Genomic DNA, 17,161 nt, shown 5'->3' with positions numbered 1-17,161 from the left:
AAAATTCCACAAACAATAACCTGGTAACTTCAAACCTCTAACTTTACCTTCCTCAACCACCACATTGTTTGACTGAAGGAGGTAGTGTCCTATCTCTTGATGTTATACTGCACCTGTTATGTGTTAAGTCTGAACGCTTGGACCATAGTTTTCCTTTTTCATTACATTTACATTTCATGTCACAACTTTTCATGTTGTTTATGTTCTAATCACAATTTAAAACGCACGCCCACAAACAAAAACACAGTACACAGATAAATTTATTTTTTCAAAATAAAAAAAATACTTCACAAAACAGGAAAGATATAGATCCAGTCCCAAAAACGCACAATGTAGACATTCCCAGACCAATTTGGGAGAGATGGTTTACGTGGGGGCTGCAACAAGCCCCGCTGGTCCCTTACCCAGTTCCTGACCCCCGATGGTACTTTCCAGGGGCTTAAATCCTAATTCCTCAACCGGAACGCCGAATGCCAAAAGTTTTGACTCATACGTTCGCAAAAGGTCGTTGTGGGCCTGTCAATAACGCAATGTCGTTGATCAAAATGAATGGAAAATTAACATATTGTTACGAAAAACATGATGAATGAGATACTATCATGCTCTTAAGAAAAAAGAGAAAGTCAGTGAATATCTATGTACAAGCGAGTTTAATGATATCTGCCTATTTACGTATCTGATATTATTCCTATAACCTCTCTGCCGTTTTACTGTTTCGATCCCACAAAATGCTACATGTATTAAAAGCTTCACAAACGCGTAGCTATGTAGGAATTTTTGCATTATTGAGTGTTTCAAGTTATAATTCAATAGATCACATATGCTTATATGCAGTGTTTTTTTAAGGTGTTTTTTTTTAAGGTGCAAATTTCTCCAGCGGTTTCCCAAAATTTGGACTTGGCTTATATGGCTATTTTTTGGTATTTAAATGAAACACTTGCGGTCTCTTAAAACTACTTTGCGGTCACCCAAACCAAACCTTAAAAAAACCCTGCATGTACCGAACTATTTGATATCGTAAGTATGTGTCAAAATTTGCCTTCTCTTGCAAAATGTTCTATCGGTGCCAATGGGCAATACCCAATGTTAGTTTACTTAACCAAATCTTGCTTATTGATTAATAATAAAAGTTGTACAAATAAACAACCAATTAGTGTTTTTTGGTTTGCATTAAATTCTACTAATTTTTGGGCACTAAAACAACTTTTTAAACTACAAAGAGATAAAAAATAGTTTTATTATTTGTGTTAAAAGTTTGTTTTATTTTGGTAATGTATATTTACCTTGCAAACGCGAGCCAATTCGTACTGAAGATCCTTAATGGCACTGTTTTTGGAATCCAGAACATCCTAAAAAAATACGAAAGGTCAAACAACCTGAAAACAATAGTGTATTATGTCGTCACACAGTAAAGCAATAAGAATGGTTTACAATGCTAAAGTAAAGTCACAGGGCCATTGATTTTTTACAGCCATGTTTTCCCACCTTGGGTTACTCCAGATCAGTGACCCGCAGTAAACCCACAGAATACGGCTCGCTAAACCTAAATTGCTACCTTTGCTATAGGCTTGAGTAACTTTATTAAGCATGGATTCCGCAAAGTCATGTTGCGCTACAGTTGTTTTGTAAGGATCTATTTATGTCGTGAGGTTAGAGAGCGATATTTTTATTTCAATCATGGGTTAGCAGTCAATTTTCGCATAGCTTTACAGTTTTTTAAGGTGGGTCTCTGTGGAAAAAAAATATAACGGGCCAGTTTATTCACTTAACATGATACACATAAATCTATCTTATTTCATTTACAAAGTTAAATATACTTCATATTTTCACACCACTTGGTCTAGTTATACTCTGGTCCATATTTTTTAACAAAGCCTAATGCCTGCAGCAATTGTCATCACCTATACGTAAAACCAGTGTTATAACTTTCTTTAAAGGCCGAAACCCGGTTAACTTTTGATTTAATGCAAGCAGTCAAAACATTTACAGCTCGAACTTCGAGCAAAACATAATATGCTTAACTTTATTGAAATATATAGTGAAACAGCATCTAAATTTAAGACCCCGCTGAAGCTCCTCAAAGCGGTTTACATCACATGCTTAGCTCACATGCCATATACGTGACGGGATGACATCACATCAAGTCACAAAGGGCGGAAAATACAATCCTAGGTAGTAAATGTTAGGTCAAGGTGCAGAATGATATCAATCATACACATTTGTCACTGTGTCTGTTTTAAAAAAATCTTTGAAGCACACTTTTGTAAAAACAACGAAAATTAAAAACGGCAAAGAAATTAGTTGCAATTTAAATGTGATGGATGTGAGTGCTTTTGATGACAAAAAAGATCAATACAAGGTTCTGAAATTGTCATACACACCGCGAATATTTACCAATCCCAATAGACCAGTGTTTCTTAACCTTTTTAGCGCTCGTACCCTTTGAGCTTTCATGAAATTTTCTCGTACCCCCTGTCTACAATGGCCGACGGAAGTAAATACAATTGCAATAATAGGAATTAAACTAAGTGTATTTATAGCTTACATGTTGAATGCATGCACTAAAACAGTCTTGCAAGTTCAACAATATTTACAACACACCAAACAATCAGTCAAAGACATATAACAAAGTAACTTGTTGCACATTCTTCACAGATATGCCTAAAGCGTATAATTTCATACTGCATGTTGTACCCCCTGCTTTGGTGCTTCGTACCCCCAAGGGGTACACGTACCCCTGGTTAAGAACCCCTGCAATAGACTATCTGCAAAAACGAATGTTTCGTAAAACACTTGAAAATCTCTCGATGGCACACAATTTTGGAACTGTTACGTAAAACAATCTAAAACTGTAGATATTTAGCTTTATATTTAGTGTTTCGGGTTAAACACATTTTCTTGCAGTCTAATTTCAAAATCAAATAGGCCTATAAACGTTTCGAATTAAAAGCTTGCGCAATTGCTTTTATGCGTTTACGTGACTTAACCACACTTAACACATGACTCAGATAAAACGTAAGTTTGCCCACAGGGTTGTGTGCAAACAATGTGTGGAAGGCTGGCTCGGGAAAATAACAACCTTTTGAGTTCACTTGACTTGCAAAGTCAATATTTAACAGTCGCATGTAAAAACACGTGCCGATTTTCCGTCTGCTAAACTTCGTGATGTAATAATCCGAAAGCGTACGTTACATGATACATAAAGTTGCGTGTCGCATTGAAAGCTTCAAACTGTGATTGCCTCCACGAGTATAGCGGTAAACTTGGCGCATATGGCGTAGTAAATAGTTGTTTATGCGACAAAACCACGTGGCAACGATGAAAAAACACAAATCCCAGCAACGACTCATATTTCAAACTACGACATCAACAAACTGTGCATAACAAACGCTTTTTCTTTCCATGCAACGATTTAGAATTTCAAAGAATGTAAAAAGGTTAAAGTTCACTTAAGGTCACAACGCAAACCCAGGGGTCACATGGGCACACGGCAGCCGCGGTCTTGGCACCGACTCGCACAAGCTGTTTCATGTAAATTTGCTTCTTCTTAAATCAACACTCCTAAGGGGATAACCTGGGGTTAATGAAGCCGCAGACGCACCATTTTGACCCAAATTAACCTCCGACGTGACAGGTTTAGACAAGTGCTGCCAAATTGCATGCGGTTGCTAGAATTTATGATGAGATCTCACTTTATCAAGTTTGCTGTTTTGTATGTTAATTATAATGCCAGTGATTATTTTCTGAATAAATCGTTTTAGCTAACAATTCCGTTAAATTTTTAAATAAAATAACATTTGTTTAAGAGATAACACATTTTGTACGACCTTGGAAAAACGGCAATTTCGTGCCTAGCATTAAAATTGTCTTAATAATTAGTTTTAACGAGTTTTAAAAATTGAAGCACAAACGCATTTCTGATTTGAAGCACATAAAGTTTCAGGTTGGTTTGTAGATTTATTGTGACTCAAAACAGTTGGCCTCTGTACGCATGATTTTGATGTCATTTGTGTCGACTGAACACTAATTTGCACTAAACCGTCAGCCAGGAAAGAAGTTTGCGAAAAAAGGATGCTATACACTCGCTATTGTTATGTATTGCTTGAAGAGGTACATGCGTGACAACGTCAAGGTAAAAGGACTTGAATACGAAATACGAAGCTACACTCGCTGTTGCTAAGTATCGCTTGATATGGTGTACGTGGAAAGGTAAAAGGACTTCCTCTTTACGTATGAACAGAGTAAAAGTCAAATGAGAACGTTAGGCTAAGACAGTGGTTCTTAACCGGTGGGAAATTTCCCACTAGTGGGAAATTTAATGTTTTCGGAGGGAAATTGTGTAAGCTTGAAAAGAGCAAACTCGGGCTCGATGGTCGAAACCGGCTTTGAATTAACCGTTGAAAGCTACATTACTAAAAATTTTCTGCAACAACATGTAAGATTGATTTAACCAAGGTTTACAAGACACATACAAATCCAAAGGCCGTTTGTTACATCACAGACAAGACTGAAACAATCAATGACTTTGCTGTTGTGCGAGAATAAAAGCCTTTCCTTTGTTGATTGTGATGTAATAAATGACTAATGCAAGCGTAGCAGACTCTTCAGTATTCCAAAAAGTTTAATCTCTCACAGAAGCACTACTTAAACTAAATAAGATTGTAGTGTACCTTTAGGATCCAGACCAAAGCGCTCCACAAAATTATTTTATTTAAAGAATATTTTTTTTGTTAACGTAGAGCACAAAACATGTTTGTAAAAATAACAGAGGGGGAAATTCGAAGTTGGTGATTGACTTTAGTGGGAAACCACACCAAAAAGGTTAAGAACCACTGGGCTAAGGGAAGTAGAAACTAGAATAGTGGTTTTCCTATATATTGCCAGTTTATATATACTACATCATATTTAACGATGTATCACATACACCATTTACTATATTTATAATAGATATATATTTGGCATTGGGTCCCTATCTTTTTCCTGGCACTTTATAACATAATTGTTTCTGCAAGCATAATCTAATGGGTCCCCACACATATGCATATGCGATTTGGTAACAGTAAAAATAGGGCACAATCATTGTTAGATATTTACCAATTTACTATACACATCATTTGATCTACACATATGATTGTTTTTGCAAGCAAAAACGAATGGGTCCCCACACGCACGTTTGTGCGGAATTATGGTAAACAAACATCCTGGTTATTTTTAGATTCTTAAGGAAAAACTTAACCAACTTTAGCCTTAACCCAACTTTAAAAGTTTTGTCCGTATTCTTTTTGCATCATTATTGTCATATAATTACAAAAAACAGTAAACAAGAACAGGAAAAATACTTTCAATTTAATCTCATGCTTTGACCTTGATATTGTCGTTCAAGGTCAGTTTTTAAACACAATTTTCCAAAACTGAAAATGAGCTTGATAACTTAATAAAACGACATAGCATGGCTGCGCAAAAAAAGGACTGTAAAAGTAACTATTTGGCCGATTAAGGCAATTCTTTAAATACTAAACGAATAACCTACTGCAAACAATTGTTTAACATTTCAGCACATTGGGGCTTGTATTTCTGGCCTAAAACTTATTATTTTGGGGTTTAAGGGGTAAACATGGGTGAATCCAATAAAAAGTTACAAAATTCTTTAGAATAGCTTACATTGCACCAACCAACAAAGCATGAAACCCTCAGATTATGTACTTGGGTCAGTACAGCCGTTTTTAATTTTTTTCGTTTCGGGGGCCTGTGGGTGAACCGCTGGGTCGTTTGGGGTCAAACTTCAGGAGGATCAAATTCGGAACAATAACTGACATTTGTGCAAATTTGAATACATTTAAAGCACTCTTTTTTGACCAAACGCATTTAACAAACCAGCTTTAGACAGAAACGAATATTTTGGGGTTTAAGGGGTGAAAATGGGTAAATCTTTTTTTAAGGTACAAAATTCTTTGAAATACCTTATATTGCACCAAACAACAACGCATATAACTCCTAAATGAAGTACTTTAGCAAGTATAGCCGTTTTAAAAATTTCACGTTTTGGGGGGCTGTGGGTGAACCGAGGGATCAAACGGGGTCAAAATTCACATGGACCATCTTTAGACCAATATCTATAATGTGTGTAAATTTGAAAAAGTTTGAACCACTCTTTCTTGACCAAAACGTGGGAACAAATCCGCGTCAGAAAGAAAAAAAGAAGAAAAAAAATACGGACAAAAACAATATGTTCATAGAAGGGGACCCATAATTACGTTACCCAGAATCGCAGACGTTAAAAACAACAATGAATGAACTCATTGTTATGATAAACTGCAACCACGTGACTTGCTGTAGTTTCAATTGCGATTTTACCGCACAACAAAATGCAACCAGTAATATTTCCATGCAAACAATTGTTAGGTTTGAAAGGCAGAGTAATATCTCCCTATTGTCTGTTTAAAAGGGTTTCCAGTTTCCTTTGCGCTCAAAAACAATGCTTAACAACAGACGTAAATAACGCAGACACTGTTTCACTTTCGGTTTCAAACAAACACAATCGTTTAAATTAGTGATGCACCGAAGTTTCGGTTGGCCGAAACATTTCGGCCGAATCCGCTGTTTTGCAATGTTTCGGTTTCGGCCCGAACTTTTTTGAAAATTCGGCCGAAACCGAACTTTTTTATTGCATGGAATTAAGGCCTTAAATTTCATTTACGCCCATACGAAACATTATTAATTAACTTTTTGTTGTATCTATGAAATACCAGCCACGTTGTCTGCAAAATATTAGATGTTTAGCAAAGTTTACCACGTGTGAAAGCGATTTTAGTTTGTCAAAATTGAGTTCACTCGCATCAACAATACAAGGTTCAGTTGAAACCATCCAAAAAACGGGGATTTTAGGTTCGGCCTGATTCGGCCGAAATTATTCGGCCTCATGGCCGAATATTCGGTTTCGGCCCGAACCTTTTTAGGCGGGTTCGGTGCATCACTAGTTTAAATCCTGCTGCACGTTGCATTCGACACATTAAAACAATAAGCAAGGCTTATGATGACGTCCTTTACGTATTCAGGTAGTTGAAATTATTGCTTATGGTTAAGCGTTTTATGTCATTGCTTAATCATGTGTATTTTCTTAGAAAAAAAACATGGGTGCATAAAGTGACAAATATGAAGTCAACCAGAGCAAAAATGTTACATGGTTCAAAAGGCTTTTAAAATTGTTTTTGTTTACATTAAAATTTCTGTTGAGTTAGGCAAGCCTCGAACCAAACCTGAGATGATGGTTGAATGCAAACCGATTTCTAAAAGTCCGATTTGAAGTGTGCAACAAACGAGGAAATAATACAGACTTAACTTCGACCGACATCTCTTTTGATGTCAAAATAACGCGGGCGCGGTAAGGTATGTCTGTGACGTCACCGTTGTGCTCCAGGTGGCCGACGTCTCGAGGCAGTCAAGTGAACAAGGAATTTGGCGGCTTCTTTGCTGAGATCACGGTGAACGCGTTGCATTCAAGACCAATGTTCCGTTTTTTTTAAATACAGCTAAACTGGTGTTAATTTTTGTAGCTGCTGTACTGCATTGTGGAACGCAAAACCGTAAATTAGACAGGGTTATGTCAGTATAAATTAGAAAACCTTACTTAAATATATAATTTCATGTTAAACTAGACTCACCGCTATTAATCCAATCCCTTTGCCACAAAAAACCAATGAGCACGATCAATATTAGCTTATTCAGACAAGAGGCGCGTTGGGTTACTCTGGGTTATTGACCTGGAGTAACCGCGCCGAGGCCGGATGCGAAAGCCTATTACCGTCAGTACAAAGTCCACATTGTTCGATGCTTACAGCCATTCGTGGGCGGTCGGTTGCCACGGCTGCACGTTGTAAGTGGATTTTGCTCAACCGAAGTAAGAACCTAACGATTTTTCGATTGACAATATTTGTTTGGGGAATTGGATAAAATTTTCCCAAAAATATGCTTGTTTTTAGATACACCCACACCTAGTTCTTTGTCGTTTAAAGAAGGTCGACAGTAACTTTTTACCAAGTTAGATCCCCAAGTTGCACAAAGATTAGTAAATAGTTTCACATTAAAACAAATTTCCACAACAAATTCAAAAAGGCGCTATATTCCAGATGTTAGGTTTGCAAAGAAATCTATATTTAATACTCTATAATTTGATACTTGGTTATGTAAAAAAGTTGCAATCATATTTAAGATTTTCGTGAAAAATCTCGTGCAAATCATCCTTAACTACGTTTGAAATGATCTTTTCAGCAAAATGTTTGTGTTTTTCTGTTAAATGTCTGTGGCTTCAGGCTTCTGTCGAAACCTTAAACAACTACGAAGTGGTTTGGCATGTACGAAAAAAATCTGAAACCGGTTAAACTGTAGTTTTAGCATCAAAGAATGTTGAAAAATCTCGTTTTTGTTATCATAGCGTTTGGAGAAACAATGCGAAGAAACTGTCGGTTCTTTGTTACGCAACGACCCTGAGATGTTTTGAAATCCCGACGTGGGCTCAATAACCGAAGAGCGATTGTGTCGTCACAAAAGCCAAACAATCTCAATTCAAAACAATAACAATGATTCGGTGTCCATTTGTCGAAAACATAACAAAGGTGGATTGTTGTGACAAGGATTATAAGATTTCTGGGTTTATTCAAAAAAAATTCCGTTTCACAGTACCAACTGACCAATGCTACGATATGAACATTTCGGAATGCTGGTGTTTTATAAGTCAATTTCCGTTGCTATGTAGTTTTACAGTAATGGAAATAATTACAGCAATTTAAACACCAAAACCTTGTCTAAAGCAATAGTTCTAAACCTGAAGCGAACCCCAAGGCGTACAGTTCCAGGCGTTCCAGAATGCAAAATAATTTAAAAGCATTAAGATTTTCGATAAGTTTAATGAATACGAGTTTTTTAACTTTCTACTTTTTCTGAAACTTCCAATTTCATTTGAAGAAACGGAACTTAACTCGTATAAAAGGTAAATTTAATGGGGGGGGGGGGGGGGTTATGAAGCTCTGCTGGGTTTATAAAATGGATTTGTTACAACAAACATGTGGTTCGAAACCACGGTTTTTAGCCAAAACAAATGTTTGTTACTTTCACGTGTTCCTTGTAAAGCTTACTGCAACATATTTTCGATCTGTACCATTTAATGGTGACAAATTTATAAATTTTCAAGCTTTATAAATTCCAAATAGTTTAAAAAGAATTTCTGGTTTTACGTTGCATTTATAGTTCGAAAGGCTTGCCAGGCGACAGAAAAACACATTTGGATTGTTCTGCTTTTGCTTGAACTCAAAACCCAAAAATAAAGACACGCTAGCATCCGGCAGATTGCACAAGCTATAATGGTGTTACGTACAACTCTGAAACGAGTTGAAGAACAAGATTTGTGCAGAAAACACCAGAAAATCTTCAAGATACATTTTTAAATACATTATGTTGCCAATCAAGCCACAGTTGGGTTACTGGGCAAGGCATTATTTTCACCTAAAAGTGAGAACATATTTTCCTTTACAAACGTCTGTTTCTGTGTGCCAGAAAAATTTATTTGCTCTGAGACGCCATAAACGACTAAATGAAAACACTATAAATGTCCTGGTGGTGACGCTAATAAAGATAAAGATAAAGATAAAATCTCTCGAAGATAAAGATAAACATTTTTTTTTAACTTTTAAAAAGAGGGAAAAGAAAACTTAGTTGAACTACGTTGGTGCAGTCAACCATGACATAATTCTTTGGCCTAAAACTGTTGTTTTACTCAGGAAAGGTTTAAAACTTTAAACCATGCTTGATTTTTTAAACCATGATTTAGTTGTTTTTCCAAACGTATGGTATGATTTGTTATGAAACAAATCGTACACAGACTTGCAAAGCATAGCTTCTTACCGCCCCCCCCAGCGGCAGCTTACCCACAATATATATACCATCAGATGTCGCTACATAGTTGAACCTTACCTCGAGTTTTCTTGTGACAACAGTGAGTGCTGTAGGATCGAGATTTGATGCCGAGAGCACCTCATTGAGTTGAGCCTCCTTCTTCTCCAGGGAGTCGGCAAGAGCAGAGAGTTTTTTCTCCAGAAGAAGGTTTTTAAAGTTGCTCTTCTGCTGGACCTCATGAATCGCTTTTACAAACTTCTTGTACAGTTCGTCACGCTCCGCTTGCGTCTGCACGTGACAACAATTCCATAAAACTCGTAGTATTGTATCGATAACATTTCGTGCACGTAAAAATGGTCCGTTTTATGAACCTTGTATTGCACCAGTGTGGATTTGATGTTACATTACTGTAACACAGCCGCACTTAACATGGATACCAACGTAAAACATCAAGTCATGACACGCCAATGTAAAAACAATTTTCTCTTCGTAACGTTTTTTGCCATTTTTTCTTTTGATTAATGTTTCCACTTTAATTTGTGCTAGCAATTTGGTTTCAATTATGTTGGCACTCTTAAATCACCATTTACCAGCTAGTTAGCATAGACTTGTCACTCATGCTAACAATCATATTGTAATGAACTTTTTGAAGTTATTTATTTTTTATTGTTATCAGTTAAGACATAAATGAATAGCTGGGATCAGCCCTAAAGCATCCATGCAGACCAGCGATCACGGCACACTCATATAGAAATCATAAGACGCCAGGCCTGGTGTTCAACTTTCGGCAGGTTCTCCACTGAGCCTGTGTAGCTTAGTTGGTAGAGCGCTAGTCCCGGAAAGACTCCGGTCATAAGTTGGAATCCCACCGCAGGCTAGATTTAGCTAGCCATGCCTTGCCATCTGGTAAATGCTGATTAGGAATAATGCCTTCAATAGAGCCGGCTTACTATGATTACAGTTATCACTGCGCAAAACTATTGTTTTAAGTAATTACCTTTTCAAACCTCTGCTCTAGAACTTCATGTTCCCATTGCAATCCCTTCATTTCTTTATCCATCACTTTCAACCTTGCTTTGGCACTCTGTGGACAAGTTTGATGTACAATTCAAAACAAAAACAAAATTTTCATGTTACTGCTTACAAACCTTGGACTTTTTTATAAAAGATAACATACTATGTAACATACCATATCCCCAACTTTCAAAAGTAGTTTTAACAAATACGGCCCCATTACTTATTGTACAGCAAGAAAAACCAAAAATTACCGAAAGAGAAGCTTTATCCTTGTGATAATTTGTGAGTTGCTTTCTGAGATCTTCAACTTCCTCTTTAGCTCTTTGCAGAGGTTCAATAAGCCTTCGGTTTTGAAGTTGAATCTCTCCCATCTCCTTCTCCATCCTTTCTTCCTTCTTTTTCATCTCTTCGATTTGCTCCTAAAGAACAACGTAATGGTTTTCTTTTTATTGTTATATTCAAGGAAAACACTTTTCTTTCTGATACTGCCTGTTAAATACAACACAATGTCAACATTGAAGTAAGATTTACTGTTGGAGATGGTATAATTGTAAGGTAATTGTTACAAACAAATAACAAATTTACTAGGCTTGCACCTTTCTTATTTTACACACAAAAATTGTTGATTAAAAAAGACCTACACAGCTGTTTTTAATCTTATGATATATGCAGTGGTGGGATTTTTTTTGTCAGCCAGTTCTATCACAAAAGTCATATTTTTCAGCCAGTTCTATCACAAAAAGTCCACTGACACTAACCAGTAATGCTAACCGGTTCGCTGATCTTATAAAATTTTGTAAGATGGTTCTATAGAACCGGTGCGAACCTGCTGAATCCCACCACTGGTTATATGCATGTTCAATCAAGCCAAAAAATCAAATGAACGTTTTTGTTTTAGCTCAGTTCCGGTTCTTAAAAAACAAACTGTCGTATTTAGTATTTGAAGTGCACTTGATTTTTTATTTTGTCATGTATCTCTACAAGACCAAATCCTACCTTCAGAGAATTGATAAGAGCAAGGTTGTTCAAAGTGATGTCATTATAATAGTTTTTAATGTCAGAGAAAGCTTTCTCATGATTTTTCATCAATGCATTGATTTGTCCATTCTTGCGCTCCTCGATTTCATGAATTTCTGTCTTGCGACGAAGTTCAAGCTCGTCACGCAAAACCCTCATCTTCTTTTCATACTTGGCTTCAATCTCTGAAGTTGTGAAAAAAGAATAGTCAAATAATGAAAAAAAAAATCTCACACAAAATTACAAGAGATCAGCCAACTTTTAATATCAAATAGCAAGGGCATGAGTAATTGCAAACATGACTTACATAAAACTTGAATAACTTTTGTAGTTGCATGTACAACAACTTAAGCAAAAAAATTAGCCTGGCACCAAGTTATGCTGAATATTGTCAATAAACAAGTTATGTTTATGCCTGTACCTCTTGCTTGTCTTTCAAAGTTCTCTCTTAGTTTAGTAATGTGCTCATCTTGCATCTGCAAAAAATCTCTTTTTGATCCAAAGATTATTATGTGTTTATCAGTAGTTCATTATTAGTAATACACTTTTCTGTATACACTAAGTATATGTAAACATACAGTGACAAAGTACTATTGTACCAAATGACAGCGGTGTTACATCCAATATAACCGTTGCTGACAAATATATTATTTTACAGGTACTATATTTTATGCATGAATTCGTACAGGCAAATCAAGTTAATCACAGATTATGTTTAGTTGCACAGGAAGTGCAAACCTCAAACCCATAATTTCCTAAATGCACTAAAAACTGGCAAATCAGTAATAGGATTAATCAAACTTGTTTGTACTAGGTAAATATTAGTTTTTCCATCAGAACTGCCTTAAAATAAAGGTCTTTAACACATGCCTTAACTGCAAACTTCGTTATTAAGTGCAACTATTTGTAATGGCAGGATAATTTACCATTCTTAAGTCCTTGTCAGCATCCACATGGGACAATTCTTGTTCCTTGTTTGCAACTTTCAAGGCCCGTTTGTCCTTCCTTAATTCTGACTCCTGCAGACGATGCTCCTCCTGTGCACGCTTGAGGGCGATAGAGCTTTCTGTCTTCAGCTCTGAGATGTTGTTTTGATGCTCATAAAGCAAGTGCTTTACTTTTTGCTTGTAAACCTACAGAAATAACATATCATGTCAAAAATAGATTATTTAAAGGCTGTTTTTAGTGCAAACCAAAAACATAATGAAGACATTGTTTGTGTAAACAATCGGCCAGTATGCAATGGTTCTATACAAAAGGCATTGCCATTGAACTGGCAAAAACTGTGTAATCCTACAAAATCATCTGACACTAAGGGTAACTTTTAGGGAATTATTACCTGATAGCACTCTTACTTACAACAACATCATATAAAAAGAAATCGTCACCTTGATTTCAATTTGATGTCTTTCTTCAGCATCTTCCATTTCACGATCTTTATTTCTAAGTTCTGCTTTCTTCTCATCAAGTTGTCGCTTCGTGATTTCCCAAAATGTGTTGACCTATAAACATAGTCACAGATTTTTAGTCTTTTTTTTCATGTTGGGTTCCGAAACCTTATCCAAGTCAAACATGTATGCTTGTTGGTTTATGGTGTCACTACATTGTCTGTTTTGGATAACATTGTCAGCAAACGTGGCCAACGTAAAGTCAATTTAGTAGTCAATCAGAATGCTTAATTACACTTTTCTTTGTGCTGTTTAAAAAACAAAAATGAATTTGCATCGTTTCATTCTGTCTTAGTGTCAGCACAAGCAATACATATTTAAAAGCGAGAGTAAAGGGTAAAACAAGGATATTTCCAGGTTGACAGCTTAGGATATTTAAAACGGCTGCCACTCTTGCCACCCTGTGAATCAATGCCTATACCTACTATATTAAAAAGATGGAAAATCTGAAAAATACTCTGTGTTGTTGAGCTATAACTTACCTTGTCTCTCTCAAGTTGAAAGTAATTTCTTTCTTCTCTTTCACGATCTAACTCCTCACGAAGTCTCCCAATATGTTCTTCCAACTGTAACATAAAATGACATTGTGTGACGAAAGAGGCTATTGCAAATTTGTCAAACCTTTGTTAAATATATATATGCCAAAAATAAACTCAGGTAATTTGTTTAAAATGTTTTAACTAGCACTGTGCTTGATATTTACCAAAGAAAGTGCATTATCAGTAACAAGCAAAGATATATATTATGTTTTGGAACAATGCTACGATATTTAAGACATAATTAGACATGACTGATATTTGGTAGACCAGTTGGTGATCTAAACTAGAGAAATTGTGGAGGGGAAAGCCATTATTGTCAAACTAATAAAGCCATCTTACCATTAAACATAACCAATGCATAACAAAGCGGTTACAAAGTGATAGTTGGGTTTTACTAATAGGTTTTAACGAAATGGACAGGGGGGCGGGGGCAACACAAGTTAATAACTTTCATTATACATGTATCAGAAAGGCATGAAAAATCATTTCTAAACCTCAACAAAGTAAGTCCTAATAGCAGGGTTTTAATTTAATGATTGTTAATATTCTGAGGTACAATACTTTTTATCCCAGTTAAAAGACTTCCCTAATTAATCATGTTATAGACGTCAATAATATCCCACCTGTTCTTTGCTCATTTCTTCAGTTGACATTCCGTCAATGACAGTTGGCGTTTTTGGTTTGGCAGACTTCTTTTTCCCTTTCTTCCCCTTCTTTCCTTTGCCCTTTTTAGGTGGCTACAAGGAAAAACGATTCATAATGAAATTACAACGCAAATCAAAACACAACAATATTTCTTACCATCTTTTTCTGCTGATACTTTCACTACTCGGTCAAGAAAATCCAAATTGTTTCAATATATATATATATATGACACTTTTCGGTTCTAATGATATTAACCTAAAGTTGCATGTTCTTGTTAATATACCCAATACTTCTTCTGTTTGTGCCAATTGAAAGAGAAAAAAACATATGAGCACCATGTCACGTATGCGCAAGTGCACACTGCACGACTCCGCTTGCAAGATTAACACCAGGTGCAAATGATAAGGAGAACCAGGTAGTACTTGGTGCTAAATTTCCACGTGCAGTAAAAATCTAAGCAGACAAAAATAAAAACAACGCGAGCACAGCTGCCAATCCTGCCATACTCTGCAGACTGCTACAGACGAACTGCGATTTCTAAAATGTCTAAACCCTTCCGTCCAACTATTGACTGAAGGACTCCCTACTTCTCAAATAAATACACTGGCAACTCGGAATGTTAAACCTACAAACCCTATCAACATGACAAAGTAAAACGGTATTTAAAAGGCAGCAACTTAGCCTGAAAGTGGAACTCACTTCACATAAAAAAGTGCGTTTTGTCATTCACAATTTTGTTGTCATGGATATTTAAAAACATTCGCCACTAGAGGCAGTCCCCAGTGGAGTTTAATTTTTGTAAAAATACTTTATATTTTTTATGACATTAGCTTATTTAATTTCTTCTAGTACAAATTTATAAAGAATGCATCATGACAAATAAATGGCCTTAAGTGGCCAAACTAAGACTGAGCAGGAACTGAGTGGCTAAAATTCGTTATAATTGTTTGGTTATTTTTGTTATTTTTTTAGCCTGATGTGCTAAAAGGAATTAGATAAATTGAGAAACAGAAATGGAGAAGATTTGCAGAACGTGCACCAAATTAGGAATGTCCTCAAAATGTGCAAAACAAGAAATGTGCAAATCTGCAAATAAAGCAGTTTTCTTTTCGAAATGCATGTTACTTTTCGAAATGCATGTTACGTTACATGTTGCTATTTCAAATGGTTTGCTGTTAGTTTTGATTTCAATAAAATGTTTGAAGCTATTTGGCTTGTGTTTCGATGTTGCAGATGTATAGTGGCCATCATTGTTTGCATTAAAAAAGGCAGATATTCAATCCAGAACAGGACATAACTTTACTTCGAAAACAGTAGCCTAGTTAGTTCGTGTAACATATGTTTAATAACATCCCGTTAAGACATAGCAAAGAAAAATCGTCCTGTAAAACACCCCTTTCGCTCAACTTTGTCCAACTTCGCTACGCAACGCTGCTTCGCTACCAGTATAACATACCCTTAAGCATCGCGTTTTGCTTGACTCAGGTTTCTCTAGAAGACAAACGACCTTGAAAGATGGTGAGTTTAGCAGTGCGCTATTCAGAAAACTTAAAAGTAACTTTTGCGTCTCTTTTTTTCTGTTTGGTTAACCAACTATTTTCGCCACAGTTCGGTGATTTTGATCTGAGGTTGGCAATAAAAATGGCAGAGCGTTTAAATGGTTTTTAGAGATAAAAACCTGTAATTCTTGCAGAGTATAATTAGAACAATCGTTTGTTTACTCATATTGGCAGGTAAATGAGATACGTAAGGTCTACATAAAGTTGAAGGTTTGCCTATAACTAGGGCAATTATTTTTTGACTTGTCAAAAAAAGTCAAAATTTTGTCAAAATTTATAGAATAGGTCAAAATTTGTCAAAAATGTTTACAAAGTCAATTTTTTTTACAAACTTAAAATTGTTTACAAACTGCATTGCCGTGGTGTTGCAGAGGTTGCACTGCCAGTGAACTATTCATTTTACACCTTGTGGCCTACTTTATACAGTTGTAATTGGCCCATTGCCTAATTCAGTGTGGTCCAACTTCATTTTGTTGCGGGCCATTCAAAATCGCTAACTTACTACGCGGGCCAAGGTTTACAACACGTCAGGACAACACGTCAGGTGTGTTAATTCAAGTTTATGTGATCCATTTCAAGTTTAGAAACACAGAACAAGACGCCACCGTGTTGTTGTTTTTTGCTTTCCTTCCTTACTTTTGGCTTTGGACATCACTCAACCGTAAAGGCGCGAAACGGCTTTTAGGTCCTTTCTTTCTTTTGATTGACTTAAAGTTAGTGAATAGTTAAGAGTTAAGACCTTCCATGTAGAAGGCTGATAGTAGTTAATTGAGTACTAACTGATATACTATTCAGTGTTCAAGGCCACTTAAAACCCGTTTTTAAAATCCTACTATTATGACGGCTGCTACCCCCGAACCCGAAGTGAATAGATTAATTAAAAAGTAGTAACTTTTTTCAAGTTGTAGCCCCTTGTGATGTTTTGACAGTAACCATGTCCATGTCCATTACGTTTCATTTGTTTTCAGAATGGTAAAACTTATTTGGCAACGTATGTTTAATTACTAGATTTTTGTATGTCAAAAGAGAATTTCCAAACGTATTATGA

General features: G+C 36.1%; 1 protein-coding gene across 2 annotated transcripts; it reads right to left on the bottom strand.

The window, feature by feature from the left end:
- Window positions 1-242: 242 nt before the first annotated feature.
- On the bottom strand, window positions 243-14,982 carry LOC145222427 (dynein regulatory complex subunit 4-like). 2 transcript variants are annotated; one of them, XM_080088551.1, is made up of 12 exons: window positions 14,711-14,964; window positions 14,533-14,646; window positions 13,853-13,936; window positions 13,311-13,424; window positions 12,849-13,055; window positions 12,344-12,398; window positions 11,902-12,107; window positions 11,157-11,324; window positions 10,886-10,972; window positions 9,967-10,176; window positions 1,284-1,349; window positions 243-516 (listed from the first exon to the last, which is right to left on the bottom strand). In XM_080088551.1, the coding sequence occupies exons 1-12, from the start codon at window positions 14,711-14,713 to the stop codon at window positions 367-369; spliced, it is 1,464 nt and encodes a 487-aa protein (XP_079944677.1). In that variant the 5' UTR covers window positions 14,714-14,964; the 3' UTR covers window positions 243-366. The 2 variants fall into 2 exon arrangements, with proteins under 2 accessions (XP_079944677.1, XP_079944683.1); XM_080088557.1 differs by lacking the exons at window positions 243-516; window positions 1,284-1,349 and adding an exon at window positions 1,377-2,765 and having other exon boundaries at window positions 14,711-14,982.
- Window positions 14,983-17,161: the final 2,179 nt, after the last annotated feature.

The sequence above is a fragment of the Phallusia mammillata genome, chromosome 1 (assembly GCF_965637545.1).
Source record: "Phallusia mammillata chromosome 1, kaPhaMamm4.hap1.1, whole genome shotgun sequence".
NCBI classification, from domain to species: Eukaryota; Metazoa; Chordata; class Ascidiacea; order Phlebobranchia; family Ascidiidae; genus Phallusia; species Phallusia mammillata.
Note: the sequence above shows the minus strand (reverse complement) of the source record. Positions and strands in the feature narration are given on the sequence as shown.

Excerpts from the sequence above, each read along its gene's own strand:
- LOC145222427 (XM_080088551.1), bottom strand. Across the intron at positions 13,937-14,532 it reads AAGAAATGAGCAAAGAACAG|TTGGAAGAACATATTGGGAG; the intron begins GTGGGATATTAT and ends TTTATGTTACAG. Across the intron at positions 12,108-12,343 it reads CTTTGAAAGACAAGCAAGAG|AGATTGAAGCCAAGTATGAA; the intron begins GTACAGGCATAA and ends TCACAACTTCAG.